The following is a 26,127-nucleotide window of genomic DNA, read 5'->3' on the forward strand; positions in this document are numbered from 1 at the left end:
ACTCATCCTGGTTAGACATTCTGCCTCTGAGGGTACAAGTGGTGCACACACAGTGAGTCAGTATTTAATGCCTGGGCTCCCTTTATATTTTTAATTTTCTGAACTGTTCAAATAAAGACTCAACATACAGTCATTCACAATATTTTACCTCCTCCCTCTCCCACATTAATACCAAGCAGAAGATTCAGAGAGCACTGAGATAAAAGAACAAGAGAGAAAAGAAAAAAAACTTCTGTGATTTCAGGCAATTTGGACATGGCCCTGAGAGGTGTTTACAAGAAAAATATCTGATCATACAAACAAATTATCACAGGAGAACTTCTCTTAGGAACAGGGATTTTGCTTAGATAGGCTAAAAACTTCTCTAGATCCAAAGGCATTCACAACATTAGAGGTCAGATGCACCACCCAAACAGGTGGAAGCTTCTGGTGCAATTCACACTGGAAAAAATCACTAGAAAAAAACATTAATTATATAGAGAAGCAGAAGGTTAAAACTAGCTAGAAGCTGGAAGACTTACTAAGCACCTCCTATGAGTTTACACAGAGTTTAAGGTCCTACCAAATGCACATCACCAAGAAAATTCTTTCAAAGACAGTGCATGCAACAGCAGTTGATAAGTTGGAAAACTTAAATCCTCAATTGTGAAAATTTTACCTGAAACACACAGAGACAAAAAGGAATAATCATCTCAGCTCTCAACTTGTCAGCTCTTCTATCAAATTTATACCTTGCATTTCAGCATGGAAAATCTTTCTTTACAGCCACATTTGCTGCAGAGCACTTGACTCCCAATGTTAGAATTTCAAGGTACTAATTAGAAGCCAAATAATCACTGCATTGAAAGTCTGCTGGTCACACCTCAGTTAATTGAGTCACTGACCTGAACACTACTTTGTGCCCTACTTTAATCAATTTTTTATGAACAAATTCAAATCTAAGGCACACTAATTGAAATGAGTTGTTTCCCCTCTTCATTAATAACTTCTAATTTAAAAAGAACCTCTTGTTCACCTGCATCTAAACCCATGGAAAGGGAATTACACTGAGCACTCAAGCCAGAGACAGAAACAAACAGCCCTGAAGACTCCAGGAGCATTTGAACTAAGTTAAAATGCACAAACCAAAGAGAATCTTTGTGTGTCTGCTTTTGCTTTGCCCTAAGTAATGACACACAGCTGTATTTATAATGCTGAATATCCACATCAAATGTGTTTGCAACCTGGGCAAGGTAAGCAAAGCATTTTGGCTGTTTTAACATTCACTTTTTGCCTTTTCTGCCCTGTGTTCTGCCTTAATGTCCCCCTTCATTTTCTTTGCCCTCAATAGTTGCACACACAGAGTGCAGACCTGTTTCATGTTCACAGGGCCAGAATTCCTCACTGCTCTTTGATCAGGGCCCAATGAGTGGTAATTTTCTATGTTGAACATGTCAGTCTGAAAAAAAATTAAGGAAAAAAAATAAAAAAGCACAAACTGTTCCCTGTCTCTGAAATCTAAAAACAGAAAATCCACAGTTACCAAAGTTATCTGCTTCTTATCAAGATCCATGTTTGGCACCAGATGCATTTGATTCATTCATCATTGTCAGTGCACTCACACACTAATTATTTCAAATTGTTTCCTTGGGCAGAGGTCTAGGACAAATGCAAGCAAAGCCAAAAATAGCAGTTATGAATAATTATGCATAATTTACCTCAAGGCCTGGGCCAGGCTATCATTAAAACTTCTTGCCACCTGTGATCCCAGCTAATTGTGGACTTTAAATTAGTTCAAGATTACTTTTTCTTTTAATACAATGCCAACATTTAACCTTTCCATTAGAAGTTTTCTGATGCTTTAAGAACTTCCAAGATGTCAACAAAGTTCCTCCTTTTTTAAGAATGCCTTGGTATTTCCCAGACTGACAACAAGTTTGCCAAAAGGAAAAACTCCAGAGACAAGGTCAGCACATGCAGCCTCACTAAGGCTGCTGAACAAGGTCCTTAGAAAAGCACAATTCCTCAACCTCAAATGCTCCAAAACTAAAGCTGATTTACTGCCTTAAACTTTCCCTGTTACAGTTCTGACTCCTGGAGACAAGGAGAGAACTTCCCAACACAACAAAACCAAATTTATAAAGCACTTGCTCCTCCAAATTCAGAATTGTCTAATTCTATAGATAATAAACCCATCAATTCCAATGGGACCCAAAGGGGTGAGTGATGAAGGTGTAGATGATTTTGCACAACTAGAGTCTTACTCAATTCATTGTAGTTGTGCTGCTTTAACTATTCTAATTACAGGGTTAAAATCAAACCAGTAAAAGATGAATTCAAGTTGTCTTCTGGATGGCTGCTTAAAACAGTTCAAAACCAGGAGACTGAGCAGTGACTTGGTTTTTCACTATTAGCACCACAAAGGGATAAACAATGGCAGAGAACCCAAGGAAAAAAATGGAAATTTGGGCAGATTGATGCAAGAAACTGCAGTTAGAGAGCCACATATTTTTGCTAAGCAAAGCAAAATGATCATATGGCAGCTGTTTAAAGAGCAAGGAAATACAGAAGGACTCAGTTGATATGATTCACCAGGGTAAAATTCAAAAAAAGAACTCGAAAAATGCATTAAGAAAAAAGAGACTGATTATCAGCAAATAATTCATAAGAGCAAGAGATATAAAGCAGGCTGAGAAAAGACCTCCCAAAGGAACCCCATTAGCTGGAATTTTAAAATTTGGCTGCACAACATGCAAGAACATGGACTTCAACCCAACCTCTTCATTTAGGGGATAGAAAAGTGTTTTACTTTCCCATTTATTTTGCTTCCTCATGCAATACCTGGTTAGAAGGTCTGAAAAGAGAAAAGTTCTGAGAGGAAAGCCAAGCACTGACCACTTCCATTCCTCGAAAGAGCATTAAAGAAATAAATATTTATATTTTGATTGCTAAAAAGAACAAACAAAACCAGCATAATGTTTTTATTCCTGCAGCTACCCTCCACAAATTCCTACCCCAAAGAAAAAAACCAGTAACACCATAAGTGCACCTTGTGATCACAATTTTAGAGGTCTGTCAGCTTTCAAAAAAACTCCAATACAGTAACATTTAAATGGCTGAGGAAAACTTTTGAAAACGTAGATACTGTTCAGATTCCCACTACCTTGCACATTTTGCTGCACTAGCTCTATGACTAATAAGATATTATTTAAAAACCAACAAAATCTTACCATAAAACAAATCAATTTAAGACATTTTACTACAAATTCCACTATAACATCACAGCTATCTTAAATAAATTTCTCTCAGTAAATTCCACCAAAATAAACACATCCATTTCTCCAACTATGATGGCATCAATGTTGTCGAATTATTCTTTTTTCTCCAGACAATGTTGCTCTCAAGCAGCTTTACTTTATGTCTCTTCCATGTTACACTCTCGAATTATTTGTCACAAAACATCTGCTTTGAGTAAATCAGTATTTAGAAGGAAGGAAAAAAAAAGATAAGATCCTATTCATTGCATTTTCACAGGGAGGTTAAAACCAGAGGACAATGAAGTATCAGGTGTATTTATGGCACACTGTAACAAATTCAGAGATGCTGTGAGCTGGGGTGTCCATTACACATAGAAAAACAAACAGAATTCAGGGTGAAAAAGCCTGGCTGATGCAGAGAACCAAAGAGGCAGATTGTGCCTCCCCAGCCTGGCTGTTTCATTTCATAAAAACACAACAGAGTGCAATTCCCTTTTCTAGGAATGCCTGAAAAAGTCCCCTGCACCATTGCCTCTGTCACCCATAGAATCATGAAATCGATTGGGTTGGAAAAGATCTCTGAGATCATCAAGTCCAACCCTTGGTCCAACTCCAGTCCCTTTACCAGATCATGGCACTCAGTGCCACGGCCAAGCTCAGGTTAAAAACCTCCAGGGACGGGGAATCCACCCCCTCTCTGGGCAGCCCATTCCAATGCCTGAGCACTCTCTCTGCAAAGAAGTTTTTTCTGATCTCCTACTTCAATTTCCCCTGGCAGAGCTTGAGCCCATCGTGCCCCCTTGTCCTATTGCTGAGTGCCTGGGAGAAGAGACCAACCCCCACCTGGCCAGAACTTCCCTTCAGGCAGTTCCAGACAGTGCTGAGGTCACCTCTGAGCCTCCTCTTCTCCAGGCTAAACACCCCCAGCTCCCTCAGCCTCTCCCCACAGCACTTGTGCTCCAGTCCCTTCTCCAGCCTCGTTGCTCTTCTCTGGCCCCGCTCCAGCCCCTCAATCTCTTTCCTGAACTGAGGGGCCCAGAACTGAACACAACACTCAAGGTGTGGCCTCCCCAAGGCAGAGTCCAGGGGAAGGGTCACTGCCCTGGGCTTGCTGGCCACGCTAGTTTGGATCCAGGCCAGGATCCCACTGACCTTCTTGGCCACCTGGGCACACAAAGGGACCCCCAGGCTGCCTTGGCAGAGCACTAAGGGAAGCACAAGAGCATGAGAGCCCTGGGCCAAGGGACAAAGCCCCACCTCTCACTCAACTGCAAGATTTGTCAGTGTTTGACCTTCAACTGGTTTGAGTTTTTTATCTGCAAGCTAATTTTCCAGTTTCATTTTTCCACATCCACGCTGCAGTTTCTGAGAACAGTAAATCTCTCCTCCTTTTGGATATATAATCTCTTTTAATATCCTGTGCTCTCTTATCACACTGCAGTCCTCCCCTGTAATATATTGTCCATAAATTTCTCAAATGATATGAACTTTAACAGCTATGGATGTGATTGAAATACAGTGTTAACTATTTTGTTCCTACAAAACTATTTTATAGAGGCTCACACTTGTTCTTTCCACTGAAGCAACACCTCAGTCACGCAAATTTAAGAGTAGAGGAAAATTATTTGTCTCAAACTCCAAGCCATGAAAGGCACAACACCAAAGATTATTTTTTCCTAATTTTCTCTGGTTTATGATATACTTGCTCATGAAAGGAGATGCATAAGCATTCTAAGTCAAACACATGTAATTAAAATGCTAAAACTCAAAAATGTGATGTCTCACTGTTAGAGCTGATAAATGTATCAACCATAAACATACCATGTACAAAGCCCATAGATCATATACCATAACTAGAAATTAAAATTAAACACTGTTTTGTTGAGGAACCCAAAGTGTTATATAACAACATTTTAGAAAGGACAAGAATCCTCCAGGATAAAATACAGTTTTCTAAATGATCCCACTCACCCACTGAAAGGCTTCATTTTTCCAGCTTTCAGCTTTCTGCTCAGATAATCCCCCCAAACACACTTTTATTTGGTGACCTGAAACTCTGTGTTGGGTCAACTCCAGCCTACCAGAGCAGTGTGATGTCTTTGGAAATTGCAACTTATTTGTCCCATCCCCAATTCCACGTGCCATTGTATTCCACTGTGTGCAAATCCCACTCTATGCAGTGATCACAATTTGTCACAAAAACTCAAATATGTCCATTTGCTGCAAGTTAAAATTCTGACAGATCTTTGGAGAGGTCTAATGATGGAGTTAGCACAACTTTTTACTGCAGCTGTAGGTCCAATACCCTCTTAAACTGATTTAATGACTCCAGGGAAGCTCTCCTTGAACAGTGGTTGACTCATTAAACCAGAAAAATTCCTTCCTGAAGCTCTTTGTTGGCACCCAATTTGCTGTTTGCAAAGACCACCCCAATAAAACACTGTGCTGTAGTTCAGAATGTGTCACACCACCTTAACAGGAGATTAAAGAACTTCTGCCAAAAATGCATTGCAGAAAATCTGAAACCCAAGTTTCAGACAGTAAAGCAACAACAGTTACACACATTGTTGGTCTCCAAATATGAAGACTTTTTATATTTTTGAGACATGCTTCATATGGCAAAAATCACCAATCACAGTTTAAAAACTCCACACTTCAGGAATGTTACTTCTTGTAACACTTTCTTTTTAAATTTTAACTCATTTAATACTTCAGCAACTGGTACAAATCATGGTCAGGAAACAGAAAATTACTTTCTCATTAAAAAATCACCTTTTTATTCATCTTCTCATACCTAAACCCCCTCTGTTTCCACCAGCCCATGGCAGGCATTTTCTTCTTTCTTGTATTTTTTGGGGGTTTGGGGTTCCTCCCAACACCCCCCTCAAAGAAACATGCAAGTGAGACATTAAGGATCTATGCAATAAACAAATTTTCTTTTGTTCTTTATGATTAATTAACAAAGATAACTAATTTCATTTCAGAAAACAGCAATAACTCATACTAAACAAATATGTCCCCATGCCTTGAAAAAAATGGGCAGGGAAATGAAGATGGTTCTTAGTTGTAAAAATAGTCAAACCCGTAAAATTGGCCTGATATACATTAATATCTAAATTTGCATTAAATTAGCATTCTAGTTGTTACCACAATTTTACCCACTTAGACTTGGGAAAAAATTGTGATTTCATGAGCAATGCTCTAAAATCAGCATTTATTCTGCTAATATATATATATATATAAATATATATAAATATATATATAACCCCAGCATGTAAGAGCTGTTCCTCTGCAATCAGCACACTAATGCTGCAGCAAAAAGTAGTAAAATTGAGATCACACTTACACCCAAAAAAAGTCCCATTAATATTTAAATCAACAAAGATGAAGGCAAAATAAAATCCCTAAAGCACACACACATCCAAACTCTTCAGACACGATGATTACAGCTGCTACTGAAATTATGCCAAGGAACTAGAAAAGCTCATGGCAAATTACCTGTCAGTCACAGGCACTTTCTGTTCCCTTCACTTGCATATCATAAAGGGGGTTACTTGAACCCCCCCTAGAACAGCCAATGCTTTCACCCCACAGAAAGGGCAGTGAAATGAGCTCCATACACCAATCTTTAGCTGGACCAAAAACTAAATAAAACTGCTCTGTAGAACACTGAATTAAATCAGAAAAGAGCTGCTCATTCCACTAAAAGTTGTTAGTGCACAACTCATGAAACACTGAGATGCATTATTACATCTTACTACTATAAATCAGGATTTGATCAGCCTTGTGATATGGAGCATCACTCACTGTCTATTAAAATTAAGTTGCCAAGATCAGAAATACTGTGACTCTAAAGCTTGACAAAATTGATTTTTTTTTCACATTGCACACAATATTCCTACATCTCCCTTGAAACTGTTTTGTTGCCTGAAATAACACCTGCTATGTCTAGTAAGAAAGTCTAACCATTAAATGATTTTGTGTAATATGTGACTGCTTTTCTTTGAGTTCTGACAGAAACTATTGTGGGTTTTCTTCATTTCTCTGTCAAAGTGGTATTTGAGAGATATTTATATAACTCCTACTTGCAGCCAGCCCTTAAAGCACATCTGAATGGATCAGAGGAATACCCAAAAGCTCTGAATAATGCCTACAAGTTTCCCTCTGCCTAAAACCACCAAAAACTAGAGGTAATATCATGAAAAACTGAGATTGACCTGAACACTGTATTAATGTCTAAATGTTGTGCAAGTTCCAAAGTATACACAATAAATCATATTTATGTGGTTTGATGACTTTTCAAAGAAACTCTTTGAAACTACTCAGAGCTTTGGAATAAAGGCAACAGAGCTAAGGGAGACAGAGTAAATAACACAGAGCAAGGAAAATGGTCCAAAATACAAGGCAGAGGAATTCATCACCTTCAAATCTGCAGAGCTGTTATAACATTTATACATGTAGTCACTCATCAAGTCTTATTTTTTATGACGAATTCAGAAGTAGGACCTTTAACAAAGACTCACATTCTCAAAGATAAATTTGGAGGAAAGAGGTACAGGCAGAATCATCCAATGCAAGTGAAACCAAATGAGTTGCTCAAAACAGTGGGAGAATAAAGTCAGAATGTCCAGTTCTTTGAATTAATAAAGAAAAGTAGGAAGTAAAGTAATAAGGAATAACCTTTACTTTAAGAGCAATAAGAAGGCAGTTAAATTCTGGAAGGCAGATATCCCAGTGCATGTTGTCAATACATTGCAGTACAGGATCAATGACTATCAAATTAATTTCATATTCACTCTTGCACCATAAATCACAAAGAACTTGATATCAATATAATGATCCGGCCTATAGCCTTCATTTGAATTAAACTGAATTCTTTTAATACTTACTGCTTTCTTTGGGAATGACAAGATTTCTTTGGTTTGTGGTTGGTTTTGTTTGGTTTCTTTTTAATTTCCAGTAAAATAGAAAACTGAATTCCATGACTTAACAGTGTTTCCCTCAGCTGACATACATTGCATTTGGCTTCTGTGATACAGCAGCACACTGCCTAGTAACAAAATCCTAGTTTAATAAATATAAGTTTATTTTAGAAAATTCTTTTAAAAGTAGTGTGTAAATTAAAAAAAAAAACTACTAACTCATTTGCATGAGAAAAAGGCAGGATTTGTGTGGCAGAGTGCAAGGATAATAAACCTTGAACTGTCAAGGCCTAAAGCAGCTCACAGGTAACAATTATGTATTGCAAGGCTATGAAATAGGTGTGAATGTGCAGAAAATTACAAAAAATACACAGAAAAAAACCCAGAAAAGTATTCAATGTGTGTAACTTTGCAGTTATTTGCTTTTCAGCTTCTTTATCAGGCAAGAGTCCATGTGTTGGCTGTAGAGACATTTGTATGACCCTAATAGAAAGAAAAACACCACAGAGAACTTCTACCATGGCCATAAAAACGGAGGTAAAAATCTACCGGAATTTTGCTTTATACTACAAATCCTTTGACCAAAATTCTATTGCTCACCTGCAGAAGGACAGGAGGCAGAAACTGCCCAGTCTATGCCTTTATTTTCCTCATAGTTCGGTCCATTTTCATCTTCTTGTTCCTGTTCCTCACAGCTCAGCTGGCCATGTCCTTGTTAATTGCACACCCAGTGGCACCTGTGCTGATGCCCCCCAGGAGGGGTGGGCGCCCCTCAGCCAATGGGGGTGCAGCTCCTCCCTGGGGCAGGTGCAATTAATTAATCATCTCCTGAGCAGGTGCAACCAATTATGTCCCACTGACGAACCCTCCTGCTACACTCCCCTTCGCCCCTGGAACAGACAGCCCTGGGGAAAGGGCCACCCTGTCCTGCAGGAGCTTCAAAACCCATGGATTCTCAGTTTACAGCTTATTCAGACATAGTTAGGGATTTTAAAGATTGCAACCTTCATTTTTAATTATTTCATTCTTCCTCAATTTCTTTTCTTTGGCTCTTCTCCTTATTTCCCTCTCCTTTAGCACTACACTTGCTGCAGATGTCAATGATATTATCTCCTGTTTTCCCCCATATCCCTGTTCCTCTCAATGCACAAAGTGCCAAGTGTCACCAAAAAAAGCTCATACTAAACCCTTCCCAGTGGCCATTAGCACAGCACCATCTTTCTTATATTATTCTTTGGTTTACACATTTTTAGAGATTTGTGGACATCAAAACAAATCTTTAATCTAATTTTGTTTTATGCAAACTCCACATCAATGAAATTATTCTGGGTTATTTCTAAGATTCTTCACTTTTTTTTTCTTTGCTCATTCTCTCTCAGATAATACAATATGTCTTTACAATTTATTTTGACCTTTTGGCATTCTCACTTTATTATCATTTTAATAATGCCATTAGCCACTCCATAACCTTTCCAGTTGCCCAGCATACTCCAGGCATTGCTCACACCAGCCACCAGTGATTACTTATTGCTCTTCTGTATTCATTCTGTCTTCACAACAAAGGCATTTATGGCCATGTTGAACCAGCGATTCCTCTTCAGACACTTACTTAACCTCTGTCCTTTCCAGCCATGACTTTCTCCCACGGAATGTCTGGCACAAAACGTGGTGCCAAAATGCAGCACTTTATATTCATTCTGGTTCATCTCATTTACAAAACACTGCTCACATTTAGGATGACAGAGGTAGGAAAAAAGCCCCCACACAACTACATTAAGCACTCTCTTTGTTATGTTCAGGAGCATTACTTACATGAAGTCATGTTTTACTCTTGTAAAAATTCAACACAATTCCTACATGGGTTCACAGGCAGGTTAACAATTTTAATACACTCTGGACCCAAGAGTTGTGTCCAGCCTTCCCTTTGTCCAGAGTGACAGATTTGCTGCAATGAAAGTTATTCTGTCCATGGCTAACAATTAAATGTGGGAAATTTATCAGGATAACTCTTGCAGACATCCTTTACATTCTCCTTCTTCTGTTTGTCTAACAGAAACCTTTTCAAGTACTTCACATTCTTACAAGTATCCAGTAACTATGCCAGCTCTGGCAAGGGTTGTGCTGCTCCCTGCTAGGAAGGAGAGACCACCTAACATCAGCCTGGCATCTGATGGAAGATAAAAAGGTTTGCATCATGTGTATATATTAAAAAACAGTTGGTTACTTCCCATCTCTACTCCAGTTTTTCATTCCCAGATCACTGTCCTCAATATCATTAATAGCAGATATTCAGTTGTTGCTTTGCGTAGTTTTCAAATAATATTAATACTCAATGCAATAGTTTATTAGGCTGCAGAATCAAATTTCAGATTATATCCCAAAGAACACCTGAGGCATGAGGCAACACCACATACATACAGGTATATCCAGCAAACTCCTCCCATACAGCTGGAAGAATTTTGCTGTAGGTAACAAGAGGAAAAAAATGGACCAAACCATTCACTGGCAAGAAATAAAAACAGGAAAATGCCTGTTCTTCCTGCTGTGGTGAACAAGGGAAATTCAGAAGGGAAAAGGTAAGCTAAATGGAATGTTGTCACTTGCAGTTTTGTTTTTCTCTTCCTCTTCCTCTTTTTTGGTTTTCTAAACACATTATTATTTAAAAAGGAGGAAAAAAACACAAAACAAAACAAAAACCACAACAGAAATTATAATCAGACTGCTTCTTGTCTGTTTCCTGTGTCTTTCTTTGCTGAATTTAAACAGGAAAACAAAAGAAAAAACTTTTAATGTTTTAATTAAAAGTCTCTGTTTTACTGAAGAATGCAAAAGGAAGATTTGAATGCATATCTTTAAAATCAGTTTTTCTAAACAAGGCATAGCCAAAGAGAAACAAAACAGTGCTCTAGTTACTAAATAAACTTGATTCCTAAATCAAACACAATGCAAGTGGCCACGCCAAAACCTGCTTACATTTGGTCACAGCACTGCCTTTAACTCAACTAGTAAACCAGGTTAAACAAACCTACATCACATTTGACCAGTGTTTGTAAATACCTCCAACACACACCAGTTAAAATGCATGTGGTTTAAGAAAGTTCACTTCCAAACATGTCAGAAACAATTAAATATACATTTTATATTGAACATAAAATAGGATGGCAGACACAATCCAGCAAACTTTTGTACATCATCATTACAAGTGTCCAAGGGCAAACCTTCAGTTCAGATACTTCCTTGATCCACTGCTGAATTGTCTTTGTTTTTAAAAGGACATAAACACAAGTAATTATGTACTTAATGCAAATTATATACTTAATAACACATTATATTACTCCCTTATAGCTTCTATATGGAGACCTGCCATTCTTCTGATAAAACCACCACCTAAATCAAGTAAAACTGGACTTTCTTTGCTCTGTGTTCAAAGCCACTACATTTCAGCCTATACAACACACATTGCAGACCTTCGCTTTGTGTCTCTATTAATAGTGGTCTAACCCAGTAGATTAGTAGCTCAATGAGTTTAATGCTGCCCTCCACCTTCTAAACCAAGACACTGCACTAGAGAATTCACATGCAACCCCTGAATTTTCAAAATGCAGGGCACCAGGTATGTTAGTTTCTCTAAAATCTTAAGAACACCAACATTCAGCATTGACTGTTTTCAAAATGTTCTCCATTCTCTCAGTCTCTGCTTACATTTTCTTTATCAGCAATTTAAAATAAAAATCCCAAATTCTCCAGCAAGTCAGAATTGGGGTGGCTCAAATCCACCCTCTGCTGCAGCCCAAGACAGACAATGTGTGGCTTTCTCTTAAAACAGTGTGTAAATTAAACATTTGGCAGTGCTGATGTTCAGTAAGGAGTTTGTTCATGGATTGGTAACTCTTGTCTGCCCATCCAATCCCATCCTCTGTGCTCTAATGCCTCTCTTTAGTCACACATGGCCTTGCAGATACCTCCACTTAGTTCCCAGTCTACAAGAGGAACAATTCAGGAGTCCTCTGGTTCTGGCAAATCAGTTCTGCAGCAAAGTTTCCACCTGGGCTGCACATTTATTTTGTGCATTCCTTCACCACCCCTGCCTGTCCTTCAGCCACACAGGGCTTTCCTACTGATCTGACTAACGTTCACCCTCTGGGTGTTTTCATTGTAAGAAGATGTTCTAATCTGAAAACCATTTACTTGTGAATATACACTGCTGAATTCCGGTGCCATCAGCAGAAGTGCAGCTCAGCTTCTCCTCTAAACATTTCTTCAGGCTAAAACACTTCCATGTAAATGCTCTACAGCTCCAACATTTATTACCAGGTTTCAGAGTAAAATTAAATCACCATCATGGATACATTATGTTTATTAATAAAGTGTCACAAAAATATTAGGGAAAGTTAAACAGGTAACTCAAGGGTATCAGGGAACATAAACGCTGAAGCTGCAGTAGCAATGTTTGCTTTGCCAGGTTACACATCCCATAAGTCTGATGGAATGCACTGCACATGATATATCAAACCACACAGTCAGGAAGAAAATTAACTTCTGAAGCTCAGGTTGGGATTTTAATTTTGCATTAAGTGAAAAGTAGAAAAGTGAGAATGCTGTTTGTTTGAACTTCTAGTATTTACTGAAGGTCATGAAGACAGTTTTGAACAGATGACAGGCACAAGTGTCCCTGAATCCATCTCTGGAATATGAAGAGAGGAGTCAGTCACAGGGAAGCCAAGAGTTAACCCAAAGTCTCTCCCTCTCAAAGAAGCCAAAGGGTCCTGTCTTTTCTCTGGAACATGAAGGTTATTGTGGCATCTTTATTCCCTACTGTCACATGGCAAAGAAGCTCCAAGTCTTCCAGATGGAAGGCAGCAGAAATAGCTTCATAAGCAATTTAAATCCGGGTTGCTTTCTGTAGATTTCAATCTTGATTCTTCACTCGCCCTCACACCTGCCATCTCTCCACATGAATGTGAATGTTTAATGTCATTATACCCTGAGTTCTCACCTTGACTTCAGCTGACATCATTTCCTTAGCTCTCTGTCCTATTCACCCGCTTCTTTAACAAACAAAAACCACACAAACAAAAACCCAAAACAAAACCCCCTCAAACAACTAAACAAACTCCCAAAACCTCAATTTAAAAAAGCACTCCTGTTACTGTATCTTAAACAAGTAAACCCCCCTCTGAGCAGAAAATACAAGCTTGAGATTTTTTGCTATAATGGAAAAAGCTCTTAAGATCAGAAAAGGCCTTAAAAACATGCAAATTTTAGACAAACATGTCTCCCATTGTCTGGATTAGAAGCTCGTATAGGGCCAAACTTCTCATTTTTAGGAGCTGTGGAGAAATAAGCCACACAATGCTGTTATCATCTCTTTTCAGGAAAACTCAACCCCTTCAGAACCCATTTAGCTCATAGTTGTTAAATCCCTGGGTTGTAAGAGGAATTTAAAATAAACTACAGTGTTCTTGTGATGAACTGATTCTAGACTAAAACAGTCACTCAGTTACACAGATGAAACACCTACATTCCTACTTCATCCCACTCTCGGATGGTTTTCCTGCCATCCTAGGAGAGGTTTTCCACATTAACTCTCCTTCTATGGAAGCCAGTATGGAATCATACCTAATAATATTGCTCAGTACCAAGAGAGTCAGAAGACAAACACATATGTTGCAAAGACACAGGGATTGTTTGGTCTCGTAAAAAGAAAAAGCTAAGGAGTGATCTCATTCCAGACTGCAACAACTTGCAAGGGAATTAACACAAACTCCTCTCAGTAGCGGCAGATGGTGGAAGAGAAAACAGCCACAAACTGTGTCTTGAGAGATTCAGGGTGGGTATCGGGCAGAATTCTACGCACTAGAAGCCTGGGCAGCACTGAAACAGGCTGTGCTATCTCCATCCTCAGAGGCTTTGCATAGTTGACCTGACAGAACCTTAACAATGGTCCTGCACTGAGCAGGAGGTGGGATGGAGTAGATGACCTCCTGGTATCTCTGAAACTAAGATACATTTCAGTACCAAATTTTAATAAAGATTCCAAGTGCGAAGTAGATTCTGATTTATGCCATTCTTCAGCTTGATTCATAACCAACACTACCATTATCACCCTCTCCCATCAGTCATAACCTGTTTCAAGTTAATTCACTACAACATTTTTGGCAATATCAATGAAGTCTAAACAGGAACCGATTAAAGGATTAGTGGTCAAAATCTACCTGTAACATTCCAAGATAAACAATCAGTATAGGATACTAATTCCTACCTCTCCCTAGCTTTTCTGTTCAGAAAGTACAGCATATAAAGGCAGACATCCAATTTAGAAACAAAGTTTCAGCTCCTGTAAACAGAAACTTTCCTGTAGACTTAAAAGATTCACTTCGGGGTTAGTTTTTATTTTGTTTAAAAACAAGACCGTAGAGCAATTCAGACTTTCTCCCTGGAGTCTAACTCGAATCAATTGTCGGGCCCTTGAGGAAGGATGGTGTTGACTGCCCCTACTTGTCGAATGCAACAGCGCACAACCCACAGCGCTCGTGCGAACAGACAACCAGCAATCAGCCTGCACGTCTTAATTACCCTTTGGGGCCTCCGGAAAGCCAACAGCTGGAAAGAGAGTTCCAGCCTGAGGGACATCGAGGAATAGCGAGTTAGGCAGGAAAAACTAATCCGCAGTCGCAAGGGCCAAATGTCACCGAGCAAACCTCCAAGATTTCATCACCGCGTTATGTGTAAGATGCGATCGACACACAGTGCCGAGAGCCCTTAACCCCGGCACGTCCCTCACAGGGCTCAGCCGCTGATTAAAAGCAGAACACGAATACGAGACGCGCATTTCACACCACACCTTCTGCTCCAAACCCAGCTAAGGGCACCGAAAGAGCGGCCGCTTGGTGCGGGGTGGGCGGCACCCCCCGGGGGACCCACGTGGGCCAAGCCCGTCCGTGCGGGACAGCGGGGAAGGAACATCGGGGAAAGAACATCGGGGAAAGAACATCGCCACCTGCCGAGCTTTATCCGAAAAACTGTCCTGAGCTTCTCACCGGGTTTACAACCCTCCCGGCGAGCGAGGGCACCCCGCGGGATCGCGGCGGGGCTGTGCGGAGAGCAGCGAGGCGGGTGATGCTTTCACACTTCTCCTCCTCTTCCTCCTCCTCCTCGCACGCAGCTTCTCGCACCGCCGGGCACCTCGGGGTGTTTCGGGGTCCCGATGAGGGATCATAGCATCATAGAACCGATTGGATTGGAAAAGACCTCCAAGATCCTCAAGACCAACCCTTGCTCCAACTCCAGTCCCTTTACCAGATCATGGCACTCAGTGCCACGGCCAAGCTCAGTTGAAAAACCTCCAGGGATGGGGAATCCACCCCCTCTCTGGGCAGCCCATTCCAATGCCTGAGCACTCTCTCTGCAAAGAATTGTTTCTGCTCTCCAACTTCAATTTCCCCTGGCAGAGCTTGAGCCCGTGCCCCCTGTCCTATTGCTGAGTGCCTGGGATAGGGGTCCGGGGAGATGGGAGGGCGCTGCCCCTGTCCCTGTGCCCGCGGGCACCGGGAGCGCAGGATGTTCCTCCCGGCTCCGCCCGCCCCTCGAGCTCTCCGGGGCACAACCGGAGGGGTTGAAGTCGCACCGGAGAAAGTTAAAGCGTGCGAAAATTAGGAAATTAATTAACACAGTCCTCGGGCTGTTTTGGCAAACAAGTCAGAGACGGGGAGGAGGGAGGAAATAAAGCAACATGTGCGTCCCCTGCCTTTGGAATATCCTCCGTCTCGCTGTTTCAGCGAAAGCCATCAGTGCGCTCACTCCTACTTTCCCAAACCTTTGAAAAGCACAATTTTACATCGTCGAAAATACTCTTCGACATGGACAATCATTTGACGCTGAATATTTTCAGATATCCTTTCTTTCTTTTTTCTTTTTTGTTTCTTTACAGATCTCAACAATAAATCACCTACCCCAAACAATTTAGACCATAAATATAACCCACAACCACAGCAAAGCCATCAGGAGAAAACATTTATGGGCATTTTTAACTGGAGACTGCAGTTACTCGTCTTGTGGAGTTGATGTTATAAAAACACTCTTAAAATCGACTGCAGTGTGCCCCTGTGATAAATAATTCTGCATCTCATGACAGTTACTGCATTTACTTTGTTCTGTTCTGGTTTATTCAAATAAATTCAGCACAAAAGAATAAAATTATAAAGCAGGCGTTTCTTTACAAAAGGAAAAGCACCTCATGGCAATGAGGCCGTTTGAGAGAACTTCTCACACATGTTCTGCCTTTCTGCTGACAGAAATAAAATCCTGCCCATGAGGAGAATGATGTCGTTTCTAAGCTTTGAAAGCTAAAAAGGAAAATTGGAAGCTGAAGTATCTGCACTTCCAGCTTTAAATAAGATCTTTATTTAACTCTTGGAATAGAAGCCAAAACTTGCTCTCTCTTTTCTTTTTTTTTTAATTTTTTTTTATTTGAAACCACAGAAAACTGATATCCAACCCTATTGCCTGTAAATAAAAGGACTGATGAGGCTAATAAAATATGGGGAGGCTGTCTGTATTTTTCATTATAAAATACATACTGCAACATTGCCCTTATTGTACTCTTTTTTGTTGTTATTTCAATTATTTTAATAGAAATACAGTAATTTGAAATGACAGTATAAAGCAGGGGGGAATGGCTTTCTCCTTCCTTTAAAAATCATCACTGAATAGAAACTATCACACTTTGTACCTTACATCAAGTAAAAAACTGTTTTAAAAATGTACCAAAACACAGTACTCTTATGATCCCATTGAATTTTTCCAATGAATGCAATACAGACTACAATTATCAAAAGAACACATCACATTTTAAAAAGTCATTTTTTTTCTGGTAACAATTCCTAACAAGACCAGACATACATAAAATTCTGAAGTAATATGCATCATCTTGATTTTTTTTCTTTCCATAACATTTCCCTCACTTCTTTAGTCAATTCCATCTGGGTTTTTTTTTATTTAAACTTTCTTTTTAACTGCATGCTTAGTGCAAGCAGCAGAAGACAGTGCACAGATAAAACACAAGCCAAAGCCAGATAAGGAGATCAAAACTACACTCTACCCTCAACTACTCGTGCACTTCTTCTGAAGAAAACAACAACAAAACTTTCATTAATTCACAAAGCAGTGCTAAACAATTCTGTCATCAGTGTAACACTGTTCAGAGAATTACCATATTCATGGGGCATATTTTATAGGCATCACTTGTAGCAATATAAAACTATCAGAAAGAGGGGGGGGAGTTCAATACAAACAATTTTCTTTGTTCAGATTTTGTATAAAAGCAGCACCCACAGACTGAAGAAACCACCACTGCATTCTGATTCAAGGCTCTGGGTGTGAACAGAGAGATTTTAGTTCAAAAAATTAGGCAGATTTTTAAATGTCTCTCTCCAGAGCAAAATCATTCACTTTGCAGTGATACAATTTAATAGCTTTATTCTAGTAGGAAGGAAACAAAAAGTCTAAAAATGAGAAACAGCACATGCTTGATTACAGAAAACTAGAGGTGGAAGGAAAAAAACTGTAGAAGTGCTTTTATTCTTTAACAGTCTCTTTAGTTATCTTGAAAAAAGGAAATTAAAGTAAAACAAAGATACTTTCAGTGCACCTCAAAAGCACATATTGTATTGAAAAAAAGAGTGTATTAATACAAAAATTTACTTTCCCAATCAGCCACTCAGTATAAGACAAAACAAAGTCTGTGATTCACAAAACCAGAATCCCAAGTGGTTTGTTTGACTTTCAACGTCAAAATAGTCTGCTTGCATTTCAGAGCTGCTACACAAGTTGTGATAGGCAGGGTGACAGTAGGAAATATATGAAGTTGTGAGGAGACCACAGCTCAGGCAAAACATCGATAAATCCTGATTTTTAACAGAACACATTGTCTGAAGAAGTACTAAGGAAATTCCACTGCTAATGAATAGGAAAAAGAAAAGTGTATAATACCACAATATGCTTGTTTTCATTTTCAAAAAAGGGCTTATTTTTCATTTTAAAAAGATATCTTTCAGTTTCAATTCTTTTCTCTCATACCAACCATTTGATATCATTTGCTTTACTTTGAAACTCATTTTCAGAACCAGCTTGTGATTTCAGTAACTCTGCCCACTTTAAATACGGTTCCACTTAGAAGCTTACAAGTTTGGTGTCAGAAAATAAAAATGAACACAGACTGAGATGTCAGTCAATATCAAAAGAAAACTAAAATTAGGTGTTCCATAAATTATTGTATTTGTTGGCCAGTTTCAAGGTTTTTTGACAGCTCACTGCTGTGAAAATCTGAGACCCATGCAGGGAAAGGGAACTTTGTGTGTGCCCAAGACTGAAGCATGACAGTAGGAAACCCACTGGCATTAAGGACCTACTGAAATAAACCCCCTTCTATCACAGGATGCAATTAGCGAGACACGAAGCTGCAGGAAAACAAACCTCATCATTTCCAGCACTCATGGAAATGCTTGTTAATCTTCAAAACGTCTTCTGTATAAACAGAGAAACTTTCCACTCACAGTGGCCTCAGTAACTGATTCCTGAATGCCATCTGAGTGCACCTTAATCAGAGCCAGAATATAAAATCTCTGCACAACTTTTCCTCTACCTCCCTCCAGCCACAAGGGATATCCAAGGACTTACTTAAATCAGACTCTTCTGCACTCACAGAGTCCATGATATCCCACAAAAAACGGCCCAAAATGTTTTACTGTGCCACTCATCAACCAGCTATTGAAACCAGAACAAATGAAGGCAAGGAGGCTCCCTGGGTAGGCAGGAATACAGGCTAATGTGACAAACTGCTCTCAGGCTTTTGAAATGTAAGAAAGGAGGCATTTTTCTCACTTTCACTTGGATTTTTTGATTCTAACCCGATTTTGGTTGATGGAAAAACTCATTAATCTCAGTCACGCAGCTCGAGCCTTCCTAGCACAGCACAAACTCTACAGGAGCAGGGACTCTTATCCTTCTCTCCTCTAATACTTAGGATCAGTTTTCATTACTAAAATGATCAGCTTGCTTTGTTCAAATGATCATTAGAGTGGCCACTAATTAAAAACAAAGTTATTCACACCAGATTTCAAAGTACTTCAATGTACAGTCACCAGCTCAGGACATGCCCAGAAGTTTAAGGTACTGAGTATGGACAGCTCTGAGAGAAATCTGATGTTGCCGAGGAAACTCAGGGATCTAAAAAACAGTGGAGATCAAAGACAGTACATTTATGTCCCAATAACTCTTAAAATTTCACCTTCATTTTACTAACTTTAGTCATGTACCGAACATGTTGTGGTTGACTATTTTTTTGTTAGAGTTGGGGGGTTTTTTTGGTCAAGTTTTTTTTTTCTTTTTGGTTAGGTTTTTTTACTTGTTTGGTTTCTTTTTTAGCAATTACCTGATAGTAAAAATATGCCAGAGCATTCCCTTCTCTGGCTGCAAATAAAACAAGATAAGCATGATTTCTCTTTTACTTTTCTATGGAATACTTGGAAAAAAGTGCCCAAAACATGTTAAGTCCATAAATTTGACTAATAAATATGTAAAGATTGAGTCACAAGTCGGGTGACTGCAGAGTGAATAGACAGCAATTTGTCACAAATGTATTTTTTTACATTATATACTTTATGTTACATGTTACTTTATGTGACAAATGTATTTTTTACATTACGTATTTTATATTACATATTACTTTATGTCACAAATGTATTTTTTTACATTATATACTTTATATTACATGTTACTTTATGTGACAAATATATTTTTACATTACGTATTTTATATTACATATTACTTTATGTCACAAATGTATTTTTACATTACATATTTTCCCTCAAACTAAGACAATATTCCATATTACTTTATGTCACAAATGTATTTTTACATTACATATTTCCCCTCAAACTAAGACAATATTCCATATTACTTTATGTCACAAATGTATTTTTTACATTACATATTTTATATTATTTATTACTTTTTTCACAAATGTATTTTTTTACATTATATACTTTATATTACATGTTACTTTATGCCACAAATGTATTTTTTTACATTACATATTTTATATTACATGTAACTTTATGTCACCCATGTAATTTTTACATTATGTATTTTATATTACATATTACTTTATGTCACAAATGTATTTTTACATTACATATTTCCCCTCCAACTAAGACAATATTCCATATTACTTTATGTCACAGATGGTTTTTTTATATTACATATTTTCCCTCCAACTAAGACAATATTCCATATTACTTTATGTCACAGATGGTTTTTTATATTACATATTTTCCCTCAAACTAAGACAGTATTACATATTACTTTATGTCACAGATGTATTTTTTACATTACATATATTATTTATTACTTTATGTCACAGATGAATTTTTTACATTACATATTTTATATTATATATTGTCACAAATGAGGGTGCTTTTTTAAACTTCCCAAAGAACACGGAGCAGAAGTCAGATACATCTTTCTTACTAAAAAATGCTGCTGAAACCACCACAAGTCCTGCCATGAATATGCAGAGCAGGATTTAGACTGCACTCTTTCTGCCCTGTATGAATTATCCATCCCATTTCTTCGGTGCATTATTAAAGTGTGTTGCTCTCTCCTCCCAGCCCCCCCATCTGCGCTGCTGCAATTTACGGGAATTACGGTTAATGATCATTTGCGTTATGCTCAATCAGCATATCAATAATATGCCCTGCACAGGCTGAGGAGCTCTTCTTTCTTTCCCCTTTCATGAAACCTATAGAAATGGAGCTGCTGTTTGACTGATTGGCATCACAAAAAGGTTGCCCAGGCAGGTGCTGGGGATGGTGGCACAGGAGAGAGGCCTTGTGGCTGCTGCCAATCACGCTCAGGCATCCACAAAACCCGCTATTCTATTTTTTAATTCTGTTGCCTTGTTATCTGCAGGGGCTGATGCTTTGTACTTAAGGGCTTTTAATGAGCTTGACCAGATCAGTGTTGCTGACTGTGCCAAGGCTGTGGCTGTGTGGGATGGTTCAAGGAGAGATCACATTCTTCCAGGGTGATATTACAACCACTGCCATTACAGTGTTCTGGTGTGGGACACAGAAACCTCTGAATACAAATGAGCTGTAAGTCTTAACATGAATATTCAGGAATTTCTGCAAAGCTATTATTATATATGCCCAAGTTGAGGCTGACTTAAAAAGATAAAGAAGCCTTGAATGCTGAAAATGACAACCAATCAATTTGGGTCATTTTGCCAGAAATAAATTAATAGAATGTATTGATAGGATAACATTATTAACCTAGTAAGAGGTTTATTAAACACTTCAGCTGAATTATTTTTTTTAAATTCTGTCACTCACCAGCCTTGCTATACAGACATTTATGAGAACATTGCTGCATGTTTGAGAGGAACTGGCACAACACCAACATTCTCATTTGTGAGTCACAGCCTCGAGAGCAGCTCTATTAGCTTTACCTTGTAAATCACCACTGTGCTATTAGCACTCTTTCAATATGATGTGACATCTTTATTATAATGTTTTTCCACTGAAGTTTAAGTTCATATTTCAGTTAGTTCTGAGACAGACACAGCCATATTTACCAGGTTTAATTAATTGACTATAAATAAAGGGCTGTAGAAAGAAGGAATCTCTTGCACACCATGTTCAAGTTGTCAGCATTTTACAGCAAAATGCCAATTTGGATAGTTAAACACTACTATTTCCATGCTTTACATTAATATTTCAACATGAAAGCTTAAAATTTCACAGTATTTTGAAGACTGCACTTGAGTCTCAGTTCTCTTACAAAACCAGTCACAGCATATGATCTACAATAATTTACTACCACATGATTTTTAAGTAAGAATTTCATTAACTTGTAAGAACATCAGCACAACTCCATGATTTACTCTGACTTTGATATCCATGGATATTGCAGGAAAAAGGAACAACATGTACAGACACACACAAACAAGTTGTGCTGGATTTACCTGACAAAAACTTGCAGGAGCTAAAAAAATTGCTTTGACAGATCTGGGGGCCCTTTTTGGTGGGGTAATGGAGCACATCTGCTTTTCTTACAGCCCCCAAGACACCCTGGATCATTCCCTACCAACTGCTTTAGGAATCCAAGGCAAGACAGACACAGCTGCAGGGAGGAGAGCAGCAGAGCTGCACAGCTGCAAGGAGTGAACAGAGCAGGAGAGCAAAGCAGAGGACAGGGGAGCTGAGAGGCAAAGGGGAGGGGGAAAAAAATAAAAAAGGAAACAAGAAAAAAATGCAAGTGAAGACAAAACAAAAAAAAATTATGAGCTAGAAATTGCTGGAGAGTTCCCTCTTGAACATCCTGTTTAGAGAGGTTTCTTACTGGGAAAAGTCAGCAGGGAAAGCCACTGGAAAGAAACATGAACCCTCTTCCCACTTCTTCCCCACGAGAATGGAACAATTTTATTCAGAGGCACAGAGAGACATCCATGTGTCAACTCAAAAAAACAAACCAAACCTTAATCTTAAAGACTGCTAAACATCTGCAGAATACTTAATACCAAGAAGACACAACTTCAGTATGAACAACTGAATTCCATAAGGCAGAGATGCAAAGGTACTGTTAATACCGCCCTCTTCAAAAGTGAAAAAGGTAAATTAACAGATGCCCAATGCAACAAGGAAAAAAAATTGGATGTTCACAACCCTGAGAACAAAACAGTGAGCAAATACCTCCCAACACCAAGAATTCAAAACATGGTTGGTTTGTAAAAACAACAGTTTTTGGATTCTTTAACTAGTAACTCCTTGCCCTAATCAAGACGAGTGACAGTTTTCCCCAAGCATTCAGAAGTGGCAGGTACTCCCTAGCAGAGCTTTACTCATTGGGTAGAAGACACAGGCAGACAGAGATGCATAAAAACTTATAGATGTTGTCTTCCTAAAGGCAGAAAACTAAAAAAATGCTGTCACAGGGGAAGGGGACCTTTAGGGTAGGCACAAGTGACAGAACAGGAAGAGAATGAAGAATGAAAGTGATGTAGAATGTAGAAAGAGAATAATGGGCTGTTTCTACCTGCAAACACACACACAGTCCACAGAGACAGAAAATTGGGCACTGACCAGATATCTGCATCTCTGGACAGATCCACACTGATATTAAGTCATCAGATTTTTTTTTTTTTAAAGACACTGCTGGGAAAACTTATGTACCAATGATGCAGTCAGGAAGTTCAAAAGCCCAGGTGCTCTAAGACTGCACTTCAAATAGAATGTCTGGTTTCATGAGCTCTGGATACAAGGTAAACACAAAAAACCCACAAAGAAACAAACAAACAAAAAAAACAAACAAACAACCCACTAGACCATTAGACAACTCTTTAATGAAATTTTAAGTTGTAAGTAACAGTACTTGAACAATTCAGAATGAATTCAGCACAAAAGTTACCAAATAAGTACTTACATCATCTACTTCTGTCCACGTATTTGCCACTTTCTGCTACTTCCATCTGAATAAATTAGCAAATAATACTATGAAGCAGATCTGTCAAATCTTTTAGAAATACACTTTACAACAGAGGAAGAAATAGCACCTAAAGAGAGCTTGTTGTTGTTGTTGTTAAGGCACCTCCTGCTTTCATTTTTCTCCACACAGAGTGAGCCCTTGCTGGTGTTTATGTGCAGTGTGATGTGTGCTCTAGAGAGAGGGCACCATGGCTATGCAAGATATGCATTTCAGATTTACAGATTATTTCTGAGGCTCCAAAGCAGCAGCATCACTGCCCAGTGTCCTCTGGAGAGCAAACAATGGGTAAAGAGCACATTGGGCTGTAGCAGCACTTTCCATTTCACACTCCAGTGAACTCACCCCGTGCGATGGGTAGGAGATCCAGCCCAGCTCCCCTTGAATTGTTTTGGAATCCAGAAGATTAACTGCAAAAGAAGACCAAATGAAGAGGAATGAGTTTCATTTGCCTCTGTCCAGTTAACCTCAGTTACCCACACCAAGAGACGTGTTTATTTGAGGACCTTGTGAGCAGATGATTTGTTCAGGTGGCCTGGCAGGCAGCTCCAGAGAACAAAAAGACAGACAAATGAAAAGGATTGTCTTGTTTATCTTAAAACACAGTAGGAACAGCAGACAGGGAATTTTGAAAACAAAAAAAGTGACAAAAAACAAACAATGGATGGCTGGCTAAATTAATTACAGCAGGGGGTGGGAAGAGAACTCTTCTATCAGCTGCACAAACTGCAGCGTTTTCCCCTTGGATGCCTGAAATTTGGGTCAATGCATCCACACTACATTGGTGAGATCTGAGTATTTTAATCATCATTTGATTAAAGGCCTGTATTTGGCATATAGAATTTTCTCAGGATACAGGACTAAATAATGAACGCTGATTAAAGTCTTTCCTGCAGTTCTTTTTTCCTTCTGATCTAATTTGTTCTCAAATTGTCTTGCAGGAGTGTTTTCTAAATGTCATGTGTAACACATTAGAAACAAAATTATTTACAACGTTACAAGTTCAGACAAACCTACTTTTAAAGAGGGCCATCAATTAATTGCTAATCTTGCTGTTATCTTTTTTTTTTAACCATGCAATGATTTTCAGCATAAGGAAGATTTTATTTGTAAACAGTCTGACAGACATTTTCCAGTCAATCAAATCACAGGGTGTTTATACACATTTTTAAACATGATGGGGATCTAAAATAAATATATATATCGACATTAAGGATATTCTTTTTGATTCACTTGTTTTCTACTAGCACAAAAGTAAATTCTGTTCCTTATCTTGGCCATATAGCCTCCAAGTTCTTAATCACCCAGTTCCCTAACTAACCATTTCTTTATCAACATGAAGCAGAACAAGTGAATTGCTAAAAAGTACTGCACAAAAAAATAGCCTCTGTCTCAATAAAAACCAATGAACTCTCAGTACACAACATGACAATGCTGTTTGCAGCTGCACCAATCTGTGCATCTTCAAGATTTATTATCTGAGATCTGGTCTTACATTTCTTGGGTGCGTTCGCCACAACTTCCTCATTTTTTTCCCTTCAGTATGGAAATTACTGATGAGAAAAGAAATAAATCTCATCTCATGCAAGGGAATTTTAACACCTGAGAACAAGGGGTCTGTTAGAGGTGGCCACTGGAGCAATCTGAGCAGCTTCAGCCTCTTTGCAAGCCTGAAGGGTTGTCACTGCTCCCAGAACCAGATGGCCTGGGTGTTGATACTCCAAAAAAAGAGTGAAATTATCTACGAATCTGCTAAGTTAAACTGGTTTCATTATTTCATCACTCTCCTTTTGGCTGTTCTTTCATTTTGGCCTTTTTTTTTAAAAAGAGAGCTATGAAAGCATTATCTTTGCTGTTAATTAGGATGTACAGGAAGAGACACAGTAGGGAAAAACAGGTGTACAGTATTAGAAATAAGACCACATTATAAACAACCATAAATATACACATTTTCTATTTTTGTGTGCACACATATTTGTGTGGTGTGTGTGTACATGCCATGAATGAGCTGCTGTGCCATTCACACGGGAAAAGTTTCCCCCTGCATTTATATAATCCCCTTCCAAAGAAAACCAGAGTACTGTGAATTTTACCTATATCAATACACAAAATAACTTCACTAATATTACAGAAAGAACATAATCCAGTAGTATACATTTCTTAGCTCTGAATTTATCAGTAATTAAGTTCTGAAGCACCAACATTAAGAAAATCAGTCAGTCCTTTACTGAGTGCAAAGGGCCCTAGGCAGGCTATTCTGGAGCAAGGTTTGCATCTATAAAAAGGAAATACTAATAACAATTCAAAGGAGAAATTGCACTTCTCGGGTTTGTGAGTACAAATTCCCACATATTACAGATCTCCTGGGATAAGGCAGATATGCTTGTTGTGCATCTGCAATACATGGTGGTGAAGGAAGTATTGACTTC

General features: G+C 38.7%; 1 protein-coding gene across 2 annotated transcripts in view; it reads right to left on the minus strand.

The window, feature by feature from the left end:
- Positions 1-26,127, minus strand: part of EPHA3 (EPH receptor A3) — a 209,107-nt gene that overhangs the window by 167,699 nt on the left and 15,281 nt on the right. For both annotated transcript variants that reach the window (XM_071564309.1, XM_071564300.1), the window contains exon 2: positions 24,044-24,108. In XM_071564309.1, coding sequence (XP_071420410.1) covers positions 24,044-24,108 — 65 coding nt within the window. The remainder of the gene's footprint in view (positions 1-24,043; positions 24,109-26,127) is intronic.

Source organism: Pithys albifrons, chromosome 1 (assembly GCF_047495875.1).
Source record: "Pithys albifrons albifrons isolate INPA30051 chromosome 1, PitAlb_v1, whole genome shotgun sequence".
Taxonomy (NCBI): Eukaryota; Metazoa; Chordata; class Aves; order Passeriformes; family Thamnophilidae; genus Pithys; species Pithys albifrons.